This window comes from Pseudorasbora parva, chromosome 15, assembly GCF_024679245.1.
Source record: "Pseudorasbora parva isolate DD20220531a chromosome 15, ASM2467924v1, whole genome shotgun sequence".
Classification (NCBI taxonomy): domain Eukaryota; kingdom Metazoa; phylum Chordata; class Actinopteri; order Cypriniformes; family Gobionidae; genus Pseudorasbora; species Pseudorasbora parva.
Window position 1 is genome coordinate 27,686,212 of NC_090186.1, and position 23,919 is coordinate 27,710,130.

The 23,919-nt window shown below is 39.5% G+C and overlaps 2 protein-coding genes across 3 annotated transcripts in view; one reads left to right on the forward strand and one right to left on the reverse strand.

Annotated features, from left to right (window-relative positions):
• asap2b (ArfGAP with SH3 domain, ankyrin repeat and PH domain 2b) overlaps positions 1 to 5,507 on the forward strand; it is a 48,901-nt gene extending 43,394 nt beyond the window's left edge. Inside the window, exons 24-28 of the mRNA XM_067417546.1 lie at positions 383 to 638; positions 1,992 to 2,071; positions 2,180 to 2,253; positions 4,773 to 4,892; positions 4,980 to 5,507. Of these exons, the coding sequence (XP_067273647.1) occupies positions 383 to 638; positions 1,992 to 2,071; positions 2,180 to 2,253; positions 4,773 to 4,892; positions 4,980 to 5,054 (605 nt within the window). The 3' untranslated portion in view covers positions 5,055 to 5,507. The remainder of the gene's footprint in view (positions 1 to 382; positions 639 to 1,991; positions 2,072 to 2,179; positions 2,254 to 4,772; positions 4,893 to 4,979) is intronic.
• An 8,693-nt stretch (positions 5,508 to 14,200) lies between these two features.
• Positions 14,201 to 23,359, reverse strand: e2f6 (E2F transcription factor 6). 2 transcript variants are annotated; one of them, XM_067417548.1, is made up of 8 exons: positions 22,922 to 23,358; positions 21,231 to 21,379; positions 21,084 to 21,145; positions 20,783 to 20,984; positions 20,437 to 20,592; positions 20,220 to 20,334; positions 18,128 to 18,302; positions 14,201 to 14,520 (listed from the first exon to the last, which is right to left on the reverse strand). In XM_067417548.1, exons 1-8 carry the CDS (start codon positions 23,237 to 23,239, stop codon positions 14,483 to 14,485), a joined length of 1,215 nt encoding a protein of 404 aa, XP_067273649.1. In that variant the 5' UTR covers positions 23,240 to 23,358; the 3' UTR covers positions 14,201 to 14,482. The 2 variants fall into 2 exon arrangements, with proteins under 2 accessions (XP_067273649.1, XP_067273648.1); XM_067417547.1 differs by lacking the exon at positions 14,201 to 14,520 and adding an exon at positions 14,531 to 15,015 and having other exon boundaries at positions 22,922 to 23,359.
• Between the last annotated feature and the right edge of the window lie 560 nt (positions 23,360 to 23,919).

Consider the following 23,919-nt stretch of genomic DNA (forward strand, 5'->3'; position numbering starts at 1 on the left):
CTATTGAATACACAATTAAAAGGAAAAATGGTCAGCTTTCAGTTTAGCATTTCATTCAACATTTTCTTTTAATTTTCCCCAACATTCCCTTAATTATTTAATTAAAATGTAATTATTAATGTATTTATTTATGCAACAATATGTGGATTTATTTTCACATTTATATATATGTAGAATTCTGTGGATTTCTTTGTTTGTTTATTTGCATATTTATTGATTGATTTTGCAGGTTTCTTCTTTCCTAATTTACCAGCTGGTCAGCCAATTAAAACCACCTTAGACCAACTAGAAACCAGCTACAATGATCCAAAAACCAAACAGTTTTTGTTGTTGTTGACAGGAGCATTAATCATTAGCATAACAGGTCTTGTCTCTCCTGTAGTTCTCCCCCCTGCTCCACCACCTCCTCCTGCTGCCAAGAGGCCGCCGCCTCCAGATCCAAAAACTCTTCAAGTGCCTCCAGTTCCTGCACCCTCCGCACCCCCAGTTATACCACCCGCCCCAGTTAGACCAGCGCCGTTAGTGCCACCTGCTCCAATGTTGCCTGCTTCATTTTCAAATAAACCCCCACCCCCACCTCCACCTGTACCCACACAGCCAAAAGCCCCTGCACCCAAACCAGTGAAATCCCCTGCTAGGTAAGATGTCTCCTCCCAGCTCCATTAAATAACATTGATCAGATGCTGTGTTTCTTTAAAGAGATTTCATCTGTCGGTTTTGTAGAATTGTTAGCATTAGCCCCGTTTCCACCAAAATTACCCGGAACAATTTGTACCAGGAACTTTTTTACAGGAACTTTTCTCCCCCCAGACCTGCAACTGTCTGCGTTTCCACCGCGATAAATTTCCGTGAAGATTAGGCAAATTAGTCCGGTGACGTAGGACTGTGTGCGACTGCTCCTCCAAGTCAGTGACGGACAGTAATAATTTTTGTGTGTACCGATTGAAAGATTTAGTGGACTGTTTACATGAGACATTATCTAAACCGATCTGGTGTTTATATGTGAGGACTTTCAATCACAATCATTTTGTCACATGCAGTTTGTCTGCCGCATCAAAAATGTCAACGCTGTTTTCTCCAGCAGCTGTAATGTGTTAACTGTGGCCATAGCAACTCTTAACGGCCACTAGGACTAATACAGCATTATATAAGCTATTTATTTGTTGTAAAGTGTAATAATCATCTCAGAAAAAAAAAAATTCTTCTGTCAGGCGCAGTTAAAGTAAAAACTGCCTGGGGCAATATACGCTGTGTCATTACTCCAACATTATCTTGATAACTTACAAAATAAAAAGTTTACCCCTCAGAAAAATTAACTTTCCTCTCTTGTCAACATGAGCGCGGCACGCGATGTCACGTCATGTAAGGACGGACAATTAAAAGTAATCGGTCAGGTCATTTACATGGTGAAAAATAGACTGTAAAAAAATTAATAACGAGTATGGAAGAGATTCAAGCCGTGCTGCTTTTACTGGTTATGTATAGGTTTACTATAGAGGTAATTAGCAACGACAGAAAAGAGCACTAATATGCAGATTCAGCAGCATATTCAGAAAGCTTGTAAAGCTAGATTTAAAAAGACAATGTATATTATTATCAGCTATTACGGACATTGCACGTGAGATGGCTGAGACGAACGCGCGCCATCAGACAGAGAGCAAGATTGATATTTACTGAACGTAGACCAAACCTCGCAAAAGACTTTTAAAAATGCCGGTTGAAATAAAATGCTGCGTGAGCTAAACCAATCAGCATGTTCAGCGTCCAAGTCCCGCCCTCGAAAGTTCCTGAACTTTGAAAAAGTACTACCTCGCGAGCAGGGCCGTTTGGAGGGGGAAATATTTACCCGGAACTTCATTTAGACCCTGGTTCCTGCGGTCTAAACATACCGAGTACCACCCAAAGTTCCTGGTTCCTGGGTAAAGTTCCTGTGGTGGAAACGGGGCTATTGTCTACATTATGTCAGCTGCACTGTTCTGTGTATTTCTCAGGGATCCTGTTGGTCCAATTAGTAAAGATGTAAATGTAAATAAACCTCCACCCAGTGTCCCCCGACCAAGTGACAAAACAGGTTAATATTTATATATATATATATAATAAATATACCACTAAATCCATATGCTATGTTAGGTTGAAATAAGTATTCAGATGATTTTTCTAATAGAACACTTTCCTCCAGACTCTGGGCCGCCATCTGCCCCAGCACCAGCTCCTGTTCCTGCTCCTGCCCCCAAACCCAGATTGGCCCCACCTGTAAGTGACCGTTTAAGACAGTATTTAGACAGAAATTACAGTCACATGTCTGATCTTCAGTCACATGATCCTTTGTTAATCATTCAAATATTCTGATTTGGTGCTTAAGTAACACGCCAACTTTTTGGGACTTTAGCTTATTCACCGTATCCCTCAGTTAGATAAGTCCCTAAATACCATTTTTATCTCTGTGCGTGCCGTAACTCTGTCTGACGCACACACCGCTAGCCTAGCTTAGCACAAAGACTGGAGGTAAATGGCTCCATCTAACCTCCTGCTCTATAAGTGACAAAATAATGCCAACATTTTCCAGTTTACATGTTGTGATGTGTATAGTTACATCGTGTACTAAGACCGACGGAAAATGAAAAGTTGCCAATATGGCTAGGAACTATACTCTCACTCCTGCGTAATAATCTAGGAACTTTGCTGCCATATATTGGATGCAGTGGTGCAGCGATATTACGCAGCGCCTGTAATTAGCCCCCAGCACGCTCTCTGTGCAAGCAGGTTGTCACGTTGGTTATGTTGACAGAAGTTAGCCTATTTTCAGGCGCTGCGTAGCATCATTGTGCTGCTGTACCCATGGTACGGCAGCAAAGTTCCTTGATTATTTCGCAGGAATGAGAGTGTAGTTCCTAGCCATATCAGTCTAAAAAATTGCAACTTTTCATTTTCCGTCGGTCTTGGTACACAATGTAAATATACAGTCCCTGACAAAAGTCTTGTCGCTTGTGTACAAATTGACCTAAAGTGCCACTGAAATATATTTCTAATCAAGATTTTTTACAAGAAATTACTCATTTTAATCCCACCAGCTTTTGTGATAATGTTTCAGTGAAAAACTAAACTTTCAAAAAGTATTCTAATATTCAAAGCTTGGTAAAGCCCATTGAGTCAATTTTTGCAAAGACATAAGTGTTGTCGCCTTGTCATATGAGCTTCACCTTTGACTAATAATGGATCAATTAGGTCTCAAGTGTGTATAAAAAGAACCCCAGTACGCTAGACCTTCACATCAACTGCAACTAGACCTCTGCAAACATGCCTAAGATTCACCCAGAGACTAAAGTTTTGATTATCAAGAGGCTGAAGACCAGATCCACTGCTGATGTGGCAAACACCTTCAATGTACAGAGTACAGAGGATAAAAAAAAGATTTGAAGAGACTGGAGACGTTTTTGACAAGCCCAGGTCAGGCGGACCCCACAAGACAACTGCCCAAGAGGACCGTTTGTTGGCTCGAAAATCCAAGGCCAGCCCATTTTCCACTGCAGCAGAGCTCCACGAGACCTGGTCATCTGAAGTCCCTGTGTCAACCAGAACAGTTTGTCGGATTCTGTCTCGAAATGGCCTCCATGGTCAAATCAGTGCCCAGAAGCCAGCACTAAACAAAAGACAATTGATAAACCGTGTGGCATTTGCCAAGGCCCACAGCCTGCTAAAAGGATGGGTGCTGGAAAAGTGGCAGAAGGTGGATTTTTCAGATGAATCTTCTGTTGAATTACACCACAGTCGCCGCAAATATTGCAGGAGACCTACTGGAGCCAGAATGGAGTTTGGTGGCGGAAAAATCATGGTCTGGGGTTATATCCAGTATGGGGGTGTGCGAGAGATCTGCAGGGTGGAAGGCAACATCAATAGTCTAAAATAACAAGAAATCTTAGCTACCTCTTATATTCCCAACCATAAAAGAGGCCCAATTCTGCAGCAGGACGGTGCTCCATCGCATACTTCCATCTCCACATCAAAGTTCCTCAAGGCGAAGAAGATCAAGATGCTCCAGGATTGGCCAGCCCAGTCACCAGACATGAACATCATTGAGCATATGTGGGGTAGGATGAAAGAGGACGCATGGAAGACGAAACCAAAGAATATTGATGAACTCTGGGAGGCATGCAAGACTGCTTTCTTAGCTATTCCTGATGACTTCATCAATAAATTGTATGAATCCTTGCCAAACCGCATGGATGCAGTCCTTCAAGTTCATGGAAGTCATACAAGATATTAAATTTGGATCTCACAGCACCACAACTTAATTTGCTGACATATGTTTGTATTTGCTGTAAATTTGTTCAATTTCTGTATAGGCGACAAAACTTTTGTCTTGCCAAAATTTGACCTTTCCGTCTTGATTAAATGATAAATATTTTTTCTGTGAATATTATTTATTTCAGTGCATTAAACATCATTTGGGAGGGTTTTAGCTTTTCATATGAGCTATTTCTAACACCAATTAATTAATTAAAAGTCAGGTTAATATCAGGTATTTCTAGAAAATAGATAAGCGACAAGACTTTTGTCAGGGACTGTACACATTACAACATGTAAATAGGAAAATGTTGGCATTTTTTGGCACTTATTGAGCAATAGGCTCAATTTCATTGCATTATGCAATATCAAACCAAGTGGCATCTGCAAACATAAAAATCGTTTGTGCTATCTTTCTTTAAGATAAATGTCACTTGATATTTTGTGACAACATCAAAACTAAAAGATTTGCTTTGTATTTGTTTCAGAAACAGAGACCTAAGAGGGTAAAGGCCCTATATAACTGCCAGGCTGATAATGTAGATGAACTGACCTTCTCAGAAGGAGAGGTGATAATAGTAGATGGAGAGGAGGACAAGGAGTGGTGGGTGAGTATAAAGTCATACTTACACAGTACATGCACAAATTAGCTGATTGAATCATGTAATCTTGATTGTCTATTATGTGTCCTGCAGGTGGGCCACATTGACGGGGAGCCAACCAGGAAGGGCGTTTTTCCAGTCTCGTTTGTTCACTTCATCACTGACTGATGTCAAACACTGCTGTCTAACTGAGATCACATGCTCAGACTTTTTGTAACAGAAGCCTGCAACCACTGATTATTTAACAATGGATTCACCAGTTGGCCATCTTTCTGGCTGAACGGTAACATAAGGGACATTTACAAACCTCAGGAAAAGGTTCTTTTTTTTTATCAGTTATTCTCATTTAATGTGCAATTACCTCTTAACTTTAATGCAGAAATCTTGTATGAACGGTGATGAGTGCTATGCATAATACGGGAACCGTTTGTTTTTACAAAGCGTAATATGTTTGGCTCCTTAATCTCATCTTTATAGAGCTTTTTGTCTATATCAGATATCAGTTGCAGAGCAACTCTTATTTTGCATAGTTAAGTGACATGTTAAACCATGTAGCTTGTATAGCTTGTTATGTTCCTTAAGTTCTGTTACCGAACAAGTAATTAAACATTTTACTCTGTACATTTAAAAGACTGGTTTTATTTTCGGCACATTTGAGATACACTATATTGACAAAAGTTTTGGGACATCTGCCTATATTTACATGCACACATGAATAACATCTCATTCTTAATCCGTAGGGTTTAATATGGAGTTGGAGCAGCTACAATAGCTTCAACTCTTCTGGGAAGGCTTTCCACAAGGTTTAGGAGAGTGTTTATTGGAATTTTTGATCGTTCTTCTAGAAGTGCATTTGTGAGGTCAAGCACTGATGTTGGACTGGTAGTCCTGGCTCACAGTCTCCACTCTAATTGATCCCAAACGTGTTCTCTCGGATTGATGTCAGGATTCTGTGCAGGCCAGTCAAGTTCCTCCACACCAAACTCACTCATCCATGTCTTTATGGACCTTGCTTTGTGCACTTGTGCGCAGTCATGTTGGAACTGAAAGGGGCCATCCCCAAACTATTCCCACAAAGTTGGGAGCATGAAATTGTCCAAAATGTCTTGGTATGCTGAAGCATTAAGAGTTCCTTTTTACTGGAACTAAGGGGCCAAGCCCAACCCCTGAAAAACAACCCCATACCATTATCCCCATTTAATGAAGCTCTCTACACACTGTTCTTGAGCTATTCTGAGGGCCACACAGAGTTTGGCGGTCTGTAGCTATTGACTCTCCAGAAAGCGACTTCTGCTCCTCAGCATGCGCTGACCCATCTTAGTGACTTTATGCGGCCCACCACTTCGTGGCTGAGTTGATATTGTTCCCAATTGCTTTTACTTTGTCATAATACCACTAAGAGGGGACCGTGGCATATTTAGTAGTAAGGAAATTTCACAAATGTCAACCTATCACAGTACCAAACTTGAATTTACTAATCTCCTGAGAGCGACCCATTCTTTCCCAAATGTTTGTAGAAGCAGTCTGCATGCCTAGGTGCTTGATTTTATACATCTTTGGCCATGGAAGTGATTGAAACGCCTCAATTAATTGATTTGGAGGGGTGTCCCAGTATATACATTTTAAAACACTAATTTCAAAGACTGAAAATCAAAGTGAAAAAATTATGCATTAGGCTTGTCCATTTTTCTGAAATGTCACTGCAGCAATTCAAAATGGTACTCCGTAGTTGGGCACGCTCCTAGTCCTAATGAGACAAAGGGTGGTGTTCTGGGGTATTTCTACCCAGATCTGGACCAGGGCATCCCTGAGCTCCTAGTCAGTCTGAGGTGCAACCTGGTGACAACAGATGGACTGAAACAAAGTCCCAGAGGTGTTCAATTGGATTGAGGTCAGGTGAGCGTGGGGGCCATTCAATGGTATCAATTCCTTCATCCTCCAGAAACCGCCTGCATACTCTTGCCACATGAGGGCCGGACATTGTCATGCACCAGGAGGAACCCAGGACCCACTGCACCAGCGTAGGGTCTGACAATGGGTCCAAGTTAAGCCCAGTTTCCACCAAAATTACCCGGAACAATTTGTACCAGGAACTTTTTTACAGGAACTTTTCTCCCCCCCCCAGACCTGCAACTGTCTGCGTTTCGACCGCGATAAAGTTCAGAGAAGATTAGGCAAATTAGTCCGGTGATGTAGGACTGCGCGCGACTGCTCCTCCAAATCAGTGAAGGATAGTAATCATTTTTAAGTGTACCGATTGAAAGATTTAGTGAACTGTTTACATGAGACGTTATCTAAACCGATCTGGTGTTTACATGTGATGACTTTCAATCGCAATCATTTTGTCACATGTAGTTTGTCTGCCGCACCAAAAATGTCAACGCTGTTTTCTCCAGCAGCTGTAATGTGTTAACTGTGGCCATAGCAACTCTTAACGGCCACCAGGACTAATACAGTATTATTTATAGCTATTTGTTGTAAAGTGTAATAATCATCTCAGAAAAAAAATTCTTCTGTCAGGCGCAGTTAAAGTAAAAACTGTCTGGGGCAATATACGCTGTGTCATTACTCCAACATTATCTTCATAACTTACGAAATAAAAAGTTTACCCCTCAGAAAAATGTACTTTCCTCTCTTGTCAACATGAGCGCGGCGCACGCCGTCACGTCATGTAAGGACGGACACTTAAAAGTAATCGGTCAGGTCGTTTACATGGTGAAAAAAAATAACGAGTATGGAAGAGATTCAAGCCGTGCTGCTTTTGCTGGTTATGTATAGGTTTACTAAAGAGGTAATTAACAACGACAGAAAAGAGCACTAATATGCAGATTCAGCAGCATGCAGCATATTCAGAAAGCTTGTAAAGCTAGATTTAAAATGACAATGTATATTATTATCAGCTATTATGGACATTGAACGTGAGATGGCTGAGACGACCGCGCGCCACCAGACAGAGAGCAAGACTGATATTTACTGAACGCAGAACGAACCTCGCAAAAGACTTTTAAAAATGCCGGTTGAACTAAAATGCTGCCTGAGCTCAACCAATCAGCATGTTCAGCGCCCAAGTCCCGCCCTCGAAAGTTCCTGAACTTTGAAAAAGTACTACCTCGCGAGCAGGGCCGTTTGGAGGGGGAAATATTTACCCGGAACTTCATTTATACCCTGGTTCCTGCGGTCTAAACACACGAAGTACCACCCAAAGTTCCTAGTTCCTGGGTAAAGTTCCTGTGGTGGAAACGGGGCTTTAGTGTGCCATTGTCTAGCCTATAGAGGTTTGTGCGTCCCTCCATGGATATGCTTCCTCAGACCATCACTTACCCACCACCAAACTGGTCATGCTGAATGATGTTACATGCAGCACAACATTCTCTATGGTATACCCAGACCCTTTCACATCTGTCACGTGCTCAGGCTGAACCTTCTCTCATTTGTGAAAAGCACAGGCCGCCAATGGCAAACCTGCCAATTCTGGTGCTCAATGGCAAATGGCAATCAAGCTCCACGGTGCTGGGCAGTTAGCACAGGGCCCACTGAGGATGTCGGGCCCTCAGGCCATACTCATTAAGTCTGTTTCTGATTGTTTGGTCAGAAACATTCACACTAGTGGCCTGGAGGAGTTGGACTGCCTGTGCAACCTCTGTAGAGTCCAGGTATCGCTTCATGCTATCAGTAGTGACACAGACCCTAGCCAAATGCAAAACTATTGAAAAACAGTCAGAAAAGTAGTTTGGTGTTCAATATGTTTGGTCTGGAAACTCACCATTGACAGGGCTCAATCTGAGGGGCGGGATAAACGGTTGTCTTTCAAACTCCCTCTGCACGGCGTGCACGCAATTGGATATCACTACACCAACCAGAGCAACGAAGATGAAGCAGAGCTAGTTGACAGATTAAACTTTTGCCATATCCGGTCGGCAAAACTCAGAACACATCTTCCCTTCTTAAGAATGACTTCCGTGCCGTTCTTTGTTCTTTTCTCAGAGAAAAGCTCAACTCCAAGTCTTCCAAAGTCAACGCTCGTGGCAGATTAGATTTGCTGCTGCTAGGGTGCGTCTAGATTTGTAGACTATCAGAAAAGATGAGTAGGGAAAGAAAATGTCAGTGGCCTCCACCTGTAAAACCATTCCTGTTGTGGGGTCTTCTCATTGTTGCCCATTTAGTGAACCTGTTGTTAATTTCATTAACACCAAGTTAGCTTAAACTGATTAACAACCCCCTATGCTACTTAACTGACCAGGGGTTTCATTCATAAAGCGTTCGTATGCACAAAGCGGGGCTGGAAACGTACGTACGGCAGTTCCCACGCAAAGGTTGTGATCTATAAAAAAACTAACTTGACGGGAGAATGTGCACACCTTTAAGCAAACTTTGAGCTGTGCGTATGCACATTCTGGAGACAAAGGGAATTGGCAACACAGATGGTGTGGTTGTGAACTGAAGTTAGAACTATAGAAAATAAATGTGAGAAGAAGGAGTGAAAATTAAATGTCATTAATTCTTATAGTCAATTTCATACGTTATAACTAAATTATCATGAAGATAATCCAACAGTGTTATTTTTGCCGATTATGTTAGGCTAAATACATCTAGTAAAATCCAAACGGAATTCAAAATGTATTTAAAAAAATATATATAATAATAATAATCAGCACTCCCTTACAGTCACATCGTCCACAACGGGAGCGCAGGAGGAGATGGCGCGACAGAATAGCACAAAATACCCTTTTATTAGAGAACTGCACAACACAGTGAAAAAACGAAATATTTAACTTAATGTACATATATCATAAAATGTCAAAGTCTGCAAATACAGTCATGAATCGCTCAAACTATTACGGTGTTCATTACAAAACCGTATTACGGTGTTCATTACAAAACCGCAAAGAAGCATGTGTTCACTATAACATTTTTGTCTTAAATTTTCACCTACAAATGAATTCTGTGACTTTGTCGAGGTGTTAACGATCAGTCTATTTGTTAGAAACATATAAATCCTCCGGTGACCCGGGTATGCTTCATGATGGCACTGCTGGCACTGAGGATTACTGCAATGGCAGAATAAGAAGAGAACGAGTATTCATTCAGGGACATTATCAGCAAAACTGCATGAATTTTATTTTATTTGAAGTGTTTAAAATTAACTAAATATTTTTAATTAAAATAACACTTTAATGAGAAGTATTTTATACAATTTTGTTTATATGGATATTTTGATATATTTATGCTACAACATAAGGATATTGATAGATTTTCAGCAATGCAATGTGTAAGGCACAAATGGCATTTATAGTCTGTATTTAATATTTTTCAATGTCTTTTACCTTTGACAGTGTTAAACATGGTGTCACGTGGATGGGAATATGTATGCATATATGCAGATGAGGTCATGCATAGTAAAACTATCCGTTGTAAGCTTCATATATGGTGATTTCGGGGAGGAGACAGGGTGGAGATGCGCGTACGCACAACCTGCTGCTGGCTGTGATTTATAAAGGGATTGTTCTGGCGTAAGCATGGTTTTATAAATCAGAACTTTTTTGTGCGTACGCAAAATCTAGCTTTTGTACGTACATACACTTTTAGGATTAAATACGTGCAAAGTTTTATAAATGAGACCCCTGATCAATATCCCAGGAGTTTAACTGACTTGATGCTATTCTCTGATTAAAAAGTGTTCTTTTAATTGTTTTGAGCAGTGTATATATAATGTATTATTATTTTTAAATAACTGACAAAAATGTCAAAGTATTGGCTTTGAAAAAAAAAAAACACTAATGTTAGACATTTTAGTAGTTACACTACCATCGAAACCACTTTCTATTTTCATCTACACTCCTAAAGGATTATTAGGAACACCATACTAATACTGTTCTTGACCCCCTTTCGCCTTCAGAACTACCTTAATTCTACATGGCATTGATTCAAAAAGGTGCTGAAAGCGTTCTTTGGAAATGTTGGCCCATATTGATAGGATAGCATCTAGTTGATGGAGATTTGTAGGATGCACATCCAGGGCATGAAGCTCCTGTTCCACCACATCCTAAAGATGCTCTATTGGGTTCAGATCTGGTGACTGTGGGAGACGTTTTAGTACAGTGAACTCATTGTCATGTTCAAGAAACCAATTTGAAATGATCCGAGCTTTGTGACATGGTGCATCATCCTGCTGGAAGTAGCCATCAGAGGATGGGTACATGGTGCTCATAAAGAGATGGACATGGTCACACAATGCTCAGGTAGGCCGTGGCATTTAAACGATGCCCAATTGGCACTAAGGGGCCTAAAGTGTGCCAAGAAAACCTCCCCCACACCATTACACCACCACCATTTTGGTGAGCTTCTGCAAATTGTAGTCTATTTTTCCTATTTGTAGTGGAGATGAGTGGTACCCGTTGGGGTTTTCTGCTGTTGTAGCCCATCCGCCTAAAAAGGTGTGCATTTTATGTCTTCACAAATGCTTTGCTGCATACCTCAGTTGTAATGAGTGGTTATTTCAGTCAAAGTTGCTCTTCTATCAGTTTGAATAAGTCGGCCCATTCTCCTCTGACCTCTATCATCAACAAAGGCATTTTCGCCCACAGGACTAGGGGTGTCCATGGTTAACCGATTAACCGTTAAAAATTGCATAACCGAGTGAAACATTTTGCTTGGTTAAGTGGCATCAATGGCATGCTTTGAATTTAGTTGTAATATATTTTTTCACCAATAGAGACCACCAGAGCGCTCCCAGACATTTGTAATATCCACAAGAAGGAGTCATGACCAGTTTTCTAACATGAAGCGGGCAAAGAAAAGTACAGCGTCGGAGCACTTTAAAATTGAGAGTGACGAGGCAAAATGCAAGTATTGCAATACTGTATTTTTCGGACTATAAGTCGCATCAGTCAAAAAATGTGTCATGAAGAGGAAAAAAAACATCTAAGTCGCATTAGGGCAGAAGGAGAGCGGGAGCCGCGCGCGCAGGCGTGCATCCGCTCGCGCGCTCGCTGTGCATAACGGAGCAGAACAAAGAAAGTTTGAAGTGAGAAACTTGAGGGACTAGCGAAAAGCAGAGGTTACTTTAACTGTAATGAAGAAAACAAAAAAAGCTAATCGCGGACTGTAAGCAAGATGGCCAGAGCTGAAGGAACGAGTCCACAGATGCTTGAACTCTCTTCTGGGAGAGGCTCAGCCATACGAGACGAATGCTGTGTGAATCGTTCTCGGCTGCATATTTTACTACATGCAGTTTGTAATTTGCAGAATAGGTCGTGAACTGGAGCGCATCTCATCCTAATTTAACGAAACTCAGCGTAGAGGCCACAGACATGAAATATATCTTAAGAAAGCTTGAAATGTCTTTTAACAATTTAAAATGAAAAGAAATAGGCTACTCTCTGATTATGTAATCCATGATGTGCATTTCTCTCTATAGGCGCGTTCACTACGGAGATGGCAGTCGTCAACTTAATAAACTAAAAATAATAACCCTGACGCACACTATGGTTAACCGAGTATTAACCGCTAAGGGCCTCGGTTAACGGTTAATGAAAAACTTGAAAACGTGCAGCCCTACACAGGACTGCCGCATACTGGTTGTTTTTCCCTTTTCACACCATTCTTTGTAAACCCTATAAATGGTTGTGCGTGAAAATCCCAGTAACTGAGCAGATTGTGAAATACTCAGACCGGCCCGTCTGGCACCAACAACCATGCCACGCTAAAAAAAAATGCTTAAATCACCTTTCTTTCCCATTCTGGCATTCAGTTTGGAGTTCAGGAGATTTGACTTGACCAGGACCACACCGCTAAATGCATTGAAGCAACTGCCATGTGATTGGTTGATTAGATAATTGCATTAATGAGAAATTGAATAGGTATTCCTAATTATCCTTTAGGTGAGTGTAGTGTATTTTAAAATAATAGTAATAATAAAATATATATTATAATATAATATTTAAAATAAAATAATAGTAAAATAGTATTTTATAATAATTTATTCCTGTAATGGCAAAGCCATTGAAGCCATTAATTTTCAGCATCAATACAGACGCAAAGGGCAAGTCTTGTCTTATGATCAGTGTCACATGAAATCATTTTTATATGTTAATCTGCTGCACTGTGAGCAGGTGCCAGGTCGTGCTGAAAAACGAAATCTTAATCTCCATAAAGCTTTTCAGCAGATGGAAACATGAAGTGCTCCAAAATCTCCCGATAGCTAGCTGCATTGACCCTGCCCTTGATAAAACACAGTGGACCAACACCAGCAGCTGACATGGCACCCCAGACCATCACTGACTGTGGGTACTTGACACTGGACTTCAGGCATTTCCTTCTCCCCAGTGTTCCTCCAGACTCTGGCACCTTGATTTCTGAATGACATGCAAAATTAGCTTTCATCCAAAAAAAGTACTTTGGACCACTGAGCAACAGTCCAGTGCTGCTTCTCTGTAGCCCAAAAGGGGCTTGACCTGGGGAATGCAGCACCTGTAGCCCATTTCCTGCACACGCCTGTGCACGGTGGCTCTGGATGTTTCTAATCCAGACTCAGTCCACTGCTTCCGCAGGTCCCCCAAGCTCTGGAATCAGTCCTTCTCCACAATCTTCCTCAGGGTCCGGTCACCTCTTCTTGTTGTGCAGCGTTTTTAGCCACACTTTTTCCTTCCCACAGACTTCCCACTGAGGTGCCTTGATACAGCACTCTGGGAACAGCCTATTTGTTCAGAAATTTCTTTCTGTGTCTTACCCTCTCGCTTGATGGCCTTCTGGACAGCAGTCAGGTCGGCAGTCTTACCCATGATTGCGGTTTTGAGTAATGAACCAGGCTGGGAGTTTTTAAAAGCCTCAGGAATCTTTTGCAGGTGTTTAGAGTTAATTAGTTGATTCAGATGATTAGGTTAATAGCTCATTTAGAGAACCATTTCATGATATGCTAATTTTTTTTTAGATAGGAATTTTGGGTTTTCATGAGCTGTATGCCAAAATCATCAGTATTAAAACAATTAAAGACCTGAAATATTTCAGTCGGTGTGCAATGAATCTAAAATATATGAAAGTTTAATTTTTATCATTACATTATGGAAAATAATGAACTTTTATCACAATATGCTAATTTTTTGAAAAGGACCTGTATATATATATTATATATATATATATATATATATATATATATATATATATATATATATATAGCACCATTGTAAATGTCTTTACTGTCACTTGATCAATTTATTTTTTTTTAAAGACAATTTATGTCTTTTAAAAAAAATCCTTGACCTCAATCTTTTGAACCACAGTGTACATTTACAAACCACTCTCTCTCTATAAATGGGTCCAAGGTCCATCAAAGATTTTATTATTTTACAGAATTATCAGATGGTCCAAGAAAAAAATGACCATTTTCAAAAGACAACCTTCAAGTTTCCTCTTAATGCTTATAGAAAAAAAATACTTTCAAATGTTCAAAATACTCATCCATATATTTACAAACCAAAATTCTTGACAATAGAGGTCTTAAACCCCAGGAGAGTGAATATGTGCACAGTGGTATCTCCAAAAAGGCCAACAAAGTCTGTTATAATGGGGTAGAAGCAAAGGCTCTTCTTTTTCGGTCCTTATGCACTCTGTACAGCTGCTCCAGTTCTTGAAACATCTGTAAAAAAACAAAACAAAAACAAAGACAAATAGTTTTCAGTCAATTAGTCTGCAGCCTGATTCAATGCAATAGCAACTGCTGCAGGTTCAGGAACTGAACAATGTTCCAAAAGGTCCACATGTGCAGGATCTTCATCCACTGGAGTGGAAACCTTTCTCTTCTGCAGTGGTTCTGAAGCGGAGTAGTTGTTCCACTGGAATAAGGTGGGTACAGCATCTTTCTTCAGCATACGCCGTCCTCTAGGAGTCGATGGCTCTTTCACATCATCGCTCTTGAAATGCCGACTGCAGACCCTCGTATGGGAAGTGAAGCTAAGTATCTCGCGCCGAATGTTGTGTATCCACTTTTTCCGTCTTTCTTCATCCACTGGGAAAGTGTGAAAGCTCAGCACAGAGTTGAACTTTGAGGAAGCCGAACACAATGGTACACAACAATGTTCGGCCACATGACTGTCTTCCCGCCGTTGAAATTTAAACTTTCTGGATGCCTTTACTACAATGAGATATACATGCATATATATTAGTGCTGTCAATTATAATAATTTGCACATTTCTTCTTTAATTAATCATGATTTATTAAACCTAAAATTGAAGTTTTTAATATAGTTTTATGTTGTAATAATTTTGCGTTTAATCTCCAAATTAACATAGAAACAAAGACAGTAGCTTATATTTTAAATATTTGTTTAATGGCACCTTTTTATGAATGAAGGCCAGTATCACTGATACTAATGCTGTTACTGATGCCTCTACTGAAGCTGCATTATTTAACATTTTTGCAGTAAAATATCCAAAAACCACTAGTTACACATTTTGTTCAGTTGAGTACTTACAACATCCCAAATGTTTCCAACTATTTGTAAATAGTGAGAAAATTGCTATTTTAACCAATGAACCAGGACGTGTGAGGGAGTTGCCTGTCAATTGTTTTACCTTCGGTTTTATTTTGCCGAAACACTTTACACTTACTGCAATGCAAACAAGTGTTACAGCAGCTGCCAAGCGAACACACAGAGTAACGTCCTAACATAATTTTCAACACACTCAAATGTATCTAATATGATAAACAAAGCTGTTACCTCATGACCAAAAAAGCGGAAATAGCGCCAGCGAGTGTGGCATAATAAAAGTCAGGCTGCTCACGAGGCGTGTGTGTATCTTATTAACAATCGCTCCAGTGGCCTTGCTCAGCTCCCACACCGGTCCTGCTCTGCTTCATACTACAGTAACTTTAATAACCGTATCCATGAACATGATTTCTACCCGAGTCCTATCCCGATTCTTTTCCACCAGTAGTGAGGTGAAGCCCATGTCCCAAGATTTTGCGCTTAAACTTGGCATCATCAAACTATGCCTTTGTTTTGAATAAGTGACTTCTAGCGGACAAAAAGTTACACAGTGCACCTTTAAATTGATATTTTGCATTAATTTTAACCACAAATTATAGCCATTCAACATTACAATATAATTGAAAGCTATCAATTAGAACATTTATTAGGCTTTAAATAATATAACAATTTTTTATTTAAGTTCTGAAATCTGTCTGACCCTAGCAATCCATTAACACATCAATAGAAGGGCAACAATGTTAAATAAGTAAAATAACTTTACAAGGTGGCAGTGCCAGAGACAAACTTTTGGAATACAAAATTGTCAAATACTAAAATTTAACCAATTACATCAGAATACTATATAGACTGTTATTAATAAAATGTTATTAACAAAAGCCACCTTTACACTGCAAAGGTGGAACAGAAGCTGCATCTGAAATAGCGTGAATGTTTATTTACTTAAATTATAAAATTAATTAACTCTTTACAGAGTCATTATTGTCAGATAATACTCTTGATATTGTAATAATGATTATTAATGTCGTTGATTAATAGATAGATAAAATGTTTTCGTGTTTATGGAAACTACACATCATATATTCTGACTACACAGATAAAGAAATCTTACAACCATTTACGAATTATATTAATGCTTTTTATGCATTAGAAAATTCATATGATCTTAATATCATGATGAATAAATTATATTAACTGGAATAAACTATCGTTAAACAGAAAGGGAGCAAAAAATGTGACCGATTATGAGTCTATCTATAACTTGGATCAAGTATGAGTTTAAACGCTTTCACAAACACTCCCGCTAAAAATCAAAGAAGCTGACAATACTGCGACAATCTCTTACATCCAATCTGCACTTTGTTGTTTATGATGACGGGAGAATTTGCGAGGGTCAGTCAGAATCATAGGGTCAGAATTCAGACAGAGAGTGCGTGCGTGCACTGAACACAGCACTTCTGATTGGCCATCATGCGCGACAGAAACGCGTGTGATTGGATATAATGCTCAAAGCTGCAAAAGGAAATCTTACGGAATGCAGCAGTCAAAGGAATAAAGTACGTTCATAAAGTTTGTTTAACCAATATTATCACTTACATATCTTCTATTACATAAATATTTTGAAATAAATGTCCATCACTTTCCAAAACTTTCTGGTTTATTTGTTTTCCAAAACTTTTCCAGGCCTGGAAATTGCTATTTTAAAACCTTTTCCAGGTTTTTCATGACCGTACGAACCCTGCCCATGTAACCTTGTAATAAGATTTTTAAGTAGGTCTACAGGTAGAATATATGCAGAAATTGAATACAATTATCAAACACTTCACAGCATAAATTATAAATTAAATGCAGATGAACCCTTCTTAAAGCTACAAACGTTATTCAGTCAAGAGCAGTGAGTGCGTTTCTCTGTATTTTGTTTTTTGATTAACATTAATGACTGACATCACAGCAGCAGGTTTAATAAGCTGCTGTCACTTTAAGACCTGACGCACATGCGGATCTGATGCATTTTCCACAACTCTGTACTTAAATTTAAGATTTAATTTAACTGACCTTGCGAGGATACTCAACAAAACTTACATTTTAGCATAATTCTGTGTTTTTGTCCAACCACTTTCTGTCCGCAAGAGTTGTGCGTGTGTGTGTCACACAGACAGAAGATTCAGATGTGCTCCAGTACTGCCCTGCCTTCTCTTATTTTCTTAATGGCACGTCAATGATTTAAAAGAATTTGCGTAAATAAGAGCATGATCATATAATATAACTAGCCAAAGGATGACGAAAAAACAGGTACTGCATTAATTATGTTTAATTTTTTTAATGCATCAAACTGAAAAAAGATGCTTGCGTTAACGTGTTAATTTTGACAGCACTAACATACATGTATGATATATCTGCAATAATATATGCTAACAATATATACTGCAATAATGAATTGCATGGAGTATACAATGCAGGTCTCAAATGTCAATCTTTATATTAAAAATGTATTTATGTTTGTAGACTGCACTTATAAAATCTAATAAAATGAGATCCAGACAATTTTAATCATTAACATCTATACTAGCGCTTAAAAGTTTAGGGTTGTAATATGTTTTTTTGTGTGTTTTAGAAAGAAGTCTCTTAAGTTAACCAAGACTGCATTAATTTGATTAAAAATACAGTAAGACAGTAATTTTTTTTTTTTTATCTTACTGACCCCAAACTTTTAATTGGTAGTGTAAGTAGTATGCAAAACAAGGCCATATAGCTAACCTGATACAAGTGGTTTTGTGTGTATCCGGCTCTCCTCTAGCGTTAGAAAGTAGGCTGGTTTGACAAGCTGTGATTCTGTGTTAGCTGGATCCACAGCATCACTCTGGCCCTCAGTCTCACAGGTGAGTATGTGGATGGGGCCCCGGGTGCCCTTCAAGTGGATCTGGATAGATTCCTAGAGCAGGACACAAGCATAAGTTCATATAATCATCAAATTAGGGGTGGGCAATATGACCAAAATCTTATTTTACAATACAAGCTATTATATACATATATACACATACTCACCTAAAGGATTATTAGGATCACCATACTAATACGGTGTTTGACCCACTTTCGCCTTCAGAACTGCCTTAATTCTACATGACATTGATTCAACAAGGTGCTGAATGCATTCTTTAGAAATTTTGGCCCATATTGATAGGATAGCATCTTGCAGTTGATGGAGATTTGTGGGATTTCGTGAAAATCCCAGTAACTGAGCAGGTTGTGAAATACTCAGACTGGCCCGTCTGGCACCAACAAGCATGCCATGCTCGAAATTGCTTAATTCACCCTTCTTTCCCATTCTGACATTAAGTTCACGTGATTGGTTGATTAGATAATTCCTAATAATCCTTAAGGTGAGTTATATGTTATATATATATATATATATATATATATATATATATATATATATATATATATATATATATATATATATATATATATATATATATGCACACACAGATCATAACAGTATGACCACTGACAGGAGAAGGGAACACTGACTAGCTGTTCATTACAGTACCTGTTAGTGGGTGAAATATATTAGGCAGCAAGTGAACATTTTGTCCTCAAAGTTGATGTGTTTGAGGCAGGAAAAATGGGCAAGCATAAGGGTTTGATCAAGTTTGACAAGGGCCAAATTCTGATGGCTAGACAACTGGTCAGAGCATCTCCAAAAATGCAGTTCTTGTGGGGTTTTCCTGGTCTGCATCGGTCAGTATCTATCAAAAGTGGTCTAAGGAAGGAACAGTGGTGAACCGGCAACAGGGTCATGGGCGGCCAAGGCTCAATGATGCACGTGGGGAGCGAAGGCTGGCCTTTGTTGGCATGATCAAACAGACAAGTTACTGTAGCTTAATGCTGGTTCTGATAGAAATGTGTCAGAATACATAGTGCATCGCAATTTGTTGCATAGCTGCAGATCAGTCAGGGTGCCCATGCTGACCCCAATCCACCGCCAAAAGCGCCAACAGTGGGCACCACGGAGCAATGGAAGAAGGTGGCCTGGTCTGATGTATCACGTTTTCTTTACATCAGGTGGATGGCCGGGTACGTCGGTGTCGCTTGCTTAGGGAACACATGGCACCAGAATGCACTATGGGAAGAAGGCAAGACGGTGGAGGCCAATGTTCTGCTAGGAAACCTTGGGTCCTGCCATCCATGTGGATGTTACTTTGTCATGTACCACCTACCTAAGCATTGTTGCAGACCATGTACACCCTTTCATGATAACGGTAGGCCCTGGTGGCTGTGACCTCTTTCAGCAGGATAATGCACCCTGCTACAAAAATGGTTCAGGAATGGTTTGAGGTGTTGACTTGGCCTCTAAATTCTCCAGATCTCAATCCAATCGAGCATCTGTGGGATGTGCTGAACAAACAAATCCGATCCATGGAAGCCCCACCTCACAACTTACAAGACTTAAAGAATCAGCTGCTAACATCTTACTAAAGCACACCTTCAGGGGTCTAGTGAGTCCAAGCCTTGACAGGTTAGGGCTGTTTTGGCTGCAAAAGGGGGACCAACACAATATTAGGAAGGTGGTCATAAAGTTGTGCCTGGTCGGTGCATACATATACACAGAATATATATACACACATATATGCCTACATAAACACAAAACAATAGTTATGTTATAATGGCAGCTCTTATCAGTTGGGTGGCGACCTCTAACAAAATTTAGTCACACCAGCAGGAATAAAGGTCGCAAAATGTGAATTTTATATGTATTATATTATATTATATATATATATATATATATATATATATATATATATATATATATATAAAAGATTCCTAAAAGGCTCAAAGCCTTTTAACTTACTTCAGTGGGAGTGGGCACCTCTAGCTTGGTCTCTTCAGGGGCTCTGATGGCTATTATAGTCTGGTCCTTGAAAACGTCAATCTTACAGATGTCTTCGTATGTCACATAAGCTAAGGTACAACTGTAGTTAAGACCAAAGACCAAAACAACTGAAAGAAGTACTAAAAGGATTTAGAGGCATATAATATCACAGATTGCCAGAAATATGAAAGGATATTCAGCATTGTCTTTGAGGTCGGTCAGAGCAAAGAGCTGTTGGGCGCAGTCTTTGATGAGCCAGTCAAGAGCCTCCTCAGTTGACTTCAGATTAAGAAGGTCAGCTTTGGTCTTGGGGTTTAACTGGTTCCCTAAACTGCTGCCTGCTGCTGAACCCCTAGGATGTAGAGACAGATGTGTGAATCGTATTCTGATGGATTAAGACGGTCAGACCTCTAGACCTGGTTTTAAGTGAAGCATTTCATCAGACAGATTTTGTGTGTGTAAACTATAAAGCTTTGTTTATCTAATCCCAAAATGTGGAAATAAATGTGGAATTGTGGAAATAATGTTCAGCCTAAACTTACATCCACTGGATCTTGTTTTTGGACGTCTTTTTGATTAACTTGATACCATTTAGCACACTGGTGATGTCATACACCCGCCTCTTTCGTGTGCCCAGTTTTCGTGTAACCTCATTGATATCAAGGACTCCATTCGGAGCTGTGTAAAGCAGCTGCATGAAGCGTTTGGTCAGAGGTCCAAGAGCGACGTCAGCGCGATTCTGGACTGGAATGAAAAATGTGACACTTTTTCAACTTTAGTCAAAGTATATTCAAAATCTGTGCAGCATCAGAAAATGAATGAATTAAACATATCAGAACATACCTTGTCCTTTGGATACATGTTTTGCTTGATTTATGTTGTAAATGTTGGGATTGCTAATTAAACTAAAAGAAAGCACATGATATTAAAAAAATGAGCAAAATAATAAATACTTCCAGTCCTTTTTGTGGTTATTTAATTTAGTCTTACCTTTCAATGAGACACTGTCCTTGGGGTTTAGTATTCATGTTAAATGTACCATCACATGCAAGACTGTGGTTGTCGTCATCATCACCTTCCTCATCATCATCGTCCTCAAACTCTTCATCATAAAAATCATCCTCTGCAGCAACTTCACTCTTTAAAGACAAAATTAAGATCCAATAACACTGAGTAATGCAGTGCTACTCAACTTATTTACAAAATTGTTCCAGCTAAGTGAGCACATGCATTTTACTCAATAACTCAGCGACAAGCAGCATGAAAATTATTATTTTTTCTTTTTCTTTTTTTTTACAGAATGTAACCTGTGGAAAACATAGAATCCATATGGAGCTCAGATTATTATGAATAATAAAAGTTAATAAGCCCCAACTAAAAGCTTTAAACAAACAAATATATTAAGGGATAATCCATGAGTAAATGCGGATTTTAATCTTAATGTTACAACACTTTGTAATGTGTATATTTTGCTATTGTTCAGAATGAACCTGTTTTTGTTCAGAATGAGCTGTTCATAGATATGATGATCGCTGACATATTTACGTGTATTGTGACTGTGACCATGATTTATGAGACAGCATCTTATTATTAATACATTAATAATTGACCATTTACTTATTTAGGCCAAAATGTGTTAGTTGTGTCATAGTTAGTAGTAGTATGACATGTTTTATGCAGCTTTGGCCAATAGATCATCTTTCAGAGAAGGGAGCTGTATATGTATTATGATGGGATAAATCAATAAAGGGATAGTTCAGCCAAAAATGAAATTTAAAAAAAAATTTACTCAGACTCAGGTCATCCTAAGTGTATATGTCTTTCTTTTTTCAGATGAATACAATCAGTTATATATATATATATATATATATATATATATATATATATATATATATATATATAAAAATGTCCTGGCTCCTTAATGATGGCAGTGCATGGCTGTTTCTGCTTTGAAGTCCATAAAAGTGCATCTGTCCATAATTAAAGTGCTCCTCCGACATAGGATTTTTTTCATTTGACGTAGGATGCTTTGGTGAGAATATGCAAGTTTTCATGAGAACCTAGTTTTGTTTTGCGCTATCCTCTGCGTTCCGCTTTTGTCACCAGAACTTACAAGCTACGCTTGTGTCCTACATCATGCGCTGAAATGCCAGTCTCTCGTGAACGCTCGTACAATGGTTAGCGGAAAAGAGAGATTACAGTTTGTAAGGTTTTAAATATGGATATTATTCTTACACAAACCCATCGCTTGCCTTCAGAAGGTCTTTATTAACCCCCCGGGGCCGTGTGGAGCACTTTAATGATGGATAGATGCACTTTTATGGACTCAAAACAGAAACAGCCATTCACTGACATTATAAAACTGGGAAAAGCCAGGACATTGTTAATATAACTCTGATTGTATTCGACTGAAATAAGAATGTCATATACGCCTAGGATGACTTGAGGGTGAGTAAATCATGGGCTAATTTTCATTTTTTTGTGAACTATCACTTTAATTATTGGCCCATCAAACTCAAAAGCAATTTACCATTAAAATGAACCAAATTCCATTAGTTAAATGTTCTAATATTTAAACTAAACCCCTTCCATCTTGAAGTCAAGCTATATATCAAAAATGCTGAATGACTTTTGTATAAATAAACAGCTGGTTGTCAGAAGATGCATTGCACCCTTCTCACCTCCTCAACTGGGTCCGTGTGCTCGTCCTGCTCATCACACGAGCTCCACCCGGAGACCGGTCCTTCTAATTGCGGCATAATAGGAATCGCGTCCGGGCTGATGCCGTTCGGCGTGATGTGATGGCTCAGGAAATGATCCTCGCATATCTGATGATGATCTGTGATTTCGCGCTCAGTCTCCCGTAAAGCGGCCAGCCACACTTTCACTCGGGCCTTGTCTTTCGGGAACCTGAAAAATCTCTTGCGCGGACGGCTCGATTGTTCTCCCGGTCTGAGATCACTGTGGTTTATGCATCCTTGGACCGCACACTTCACCATCGTCACAACGTCAGATTATATCGCTACATTAAATCAGATCAACATGCAATGTTTACACACATCACGACAGGAAAAGGAAACGCGGTCACTTGATCACGTTAGACCAATCAAATGATTTGTTTTCTGCCTCAGGTTCTCCCTCTATAGGCTAATTGCTCCTAGTGACATCTAGTGGAATGGAGAAGTAATATAGGCTAGAAGTCTACACTGTAGGTATCCTTTTTTATTAAGGCCCAAGCCCTGACAGGGCGAAGAGCCCTATTGTTCTTCTAAGGACAATTTTGTTTTTTCAACTATTCGGGCACTTTCGGGGCCCTTATCATGCTCGAAAACTCTTGAAACTTTGCACACACATCGGAATCTGCGGCCATCAGGGCCGGACCAAAGCTGGTACCCGGGCGTGGCAGGGGGGCTCGACAGCGCCCCCTAAATTGGGGTCTGAAAACTTGGTCCATAAATCAAACATACTTGCACGTAGATGTATGAAACTCGGTACACATATAGAGCTCATCGGGCCAAACAACTTTCGTGCTCTAAGTGTGTGTCTCAATCAGCTCCCTAGTTCAGAAGTCAGGGCACTGATCAGGACATGGGCTGACTCCCTGATCAGTGCATTGACTACTGAACTAGGGATGTAAAGGGACATAACTTCAGTTATTTATCAGCCCAACAGGAAGTGA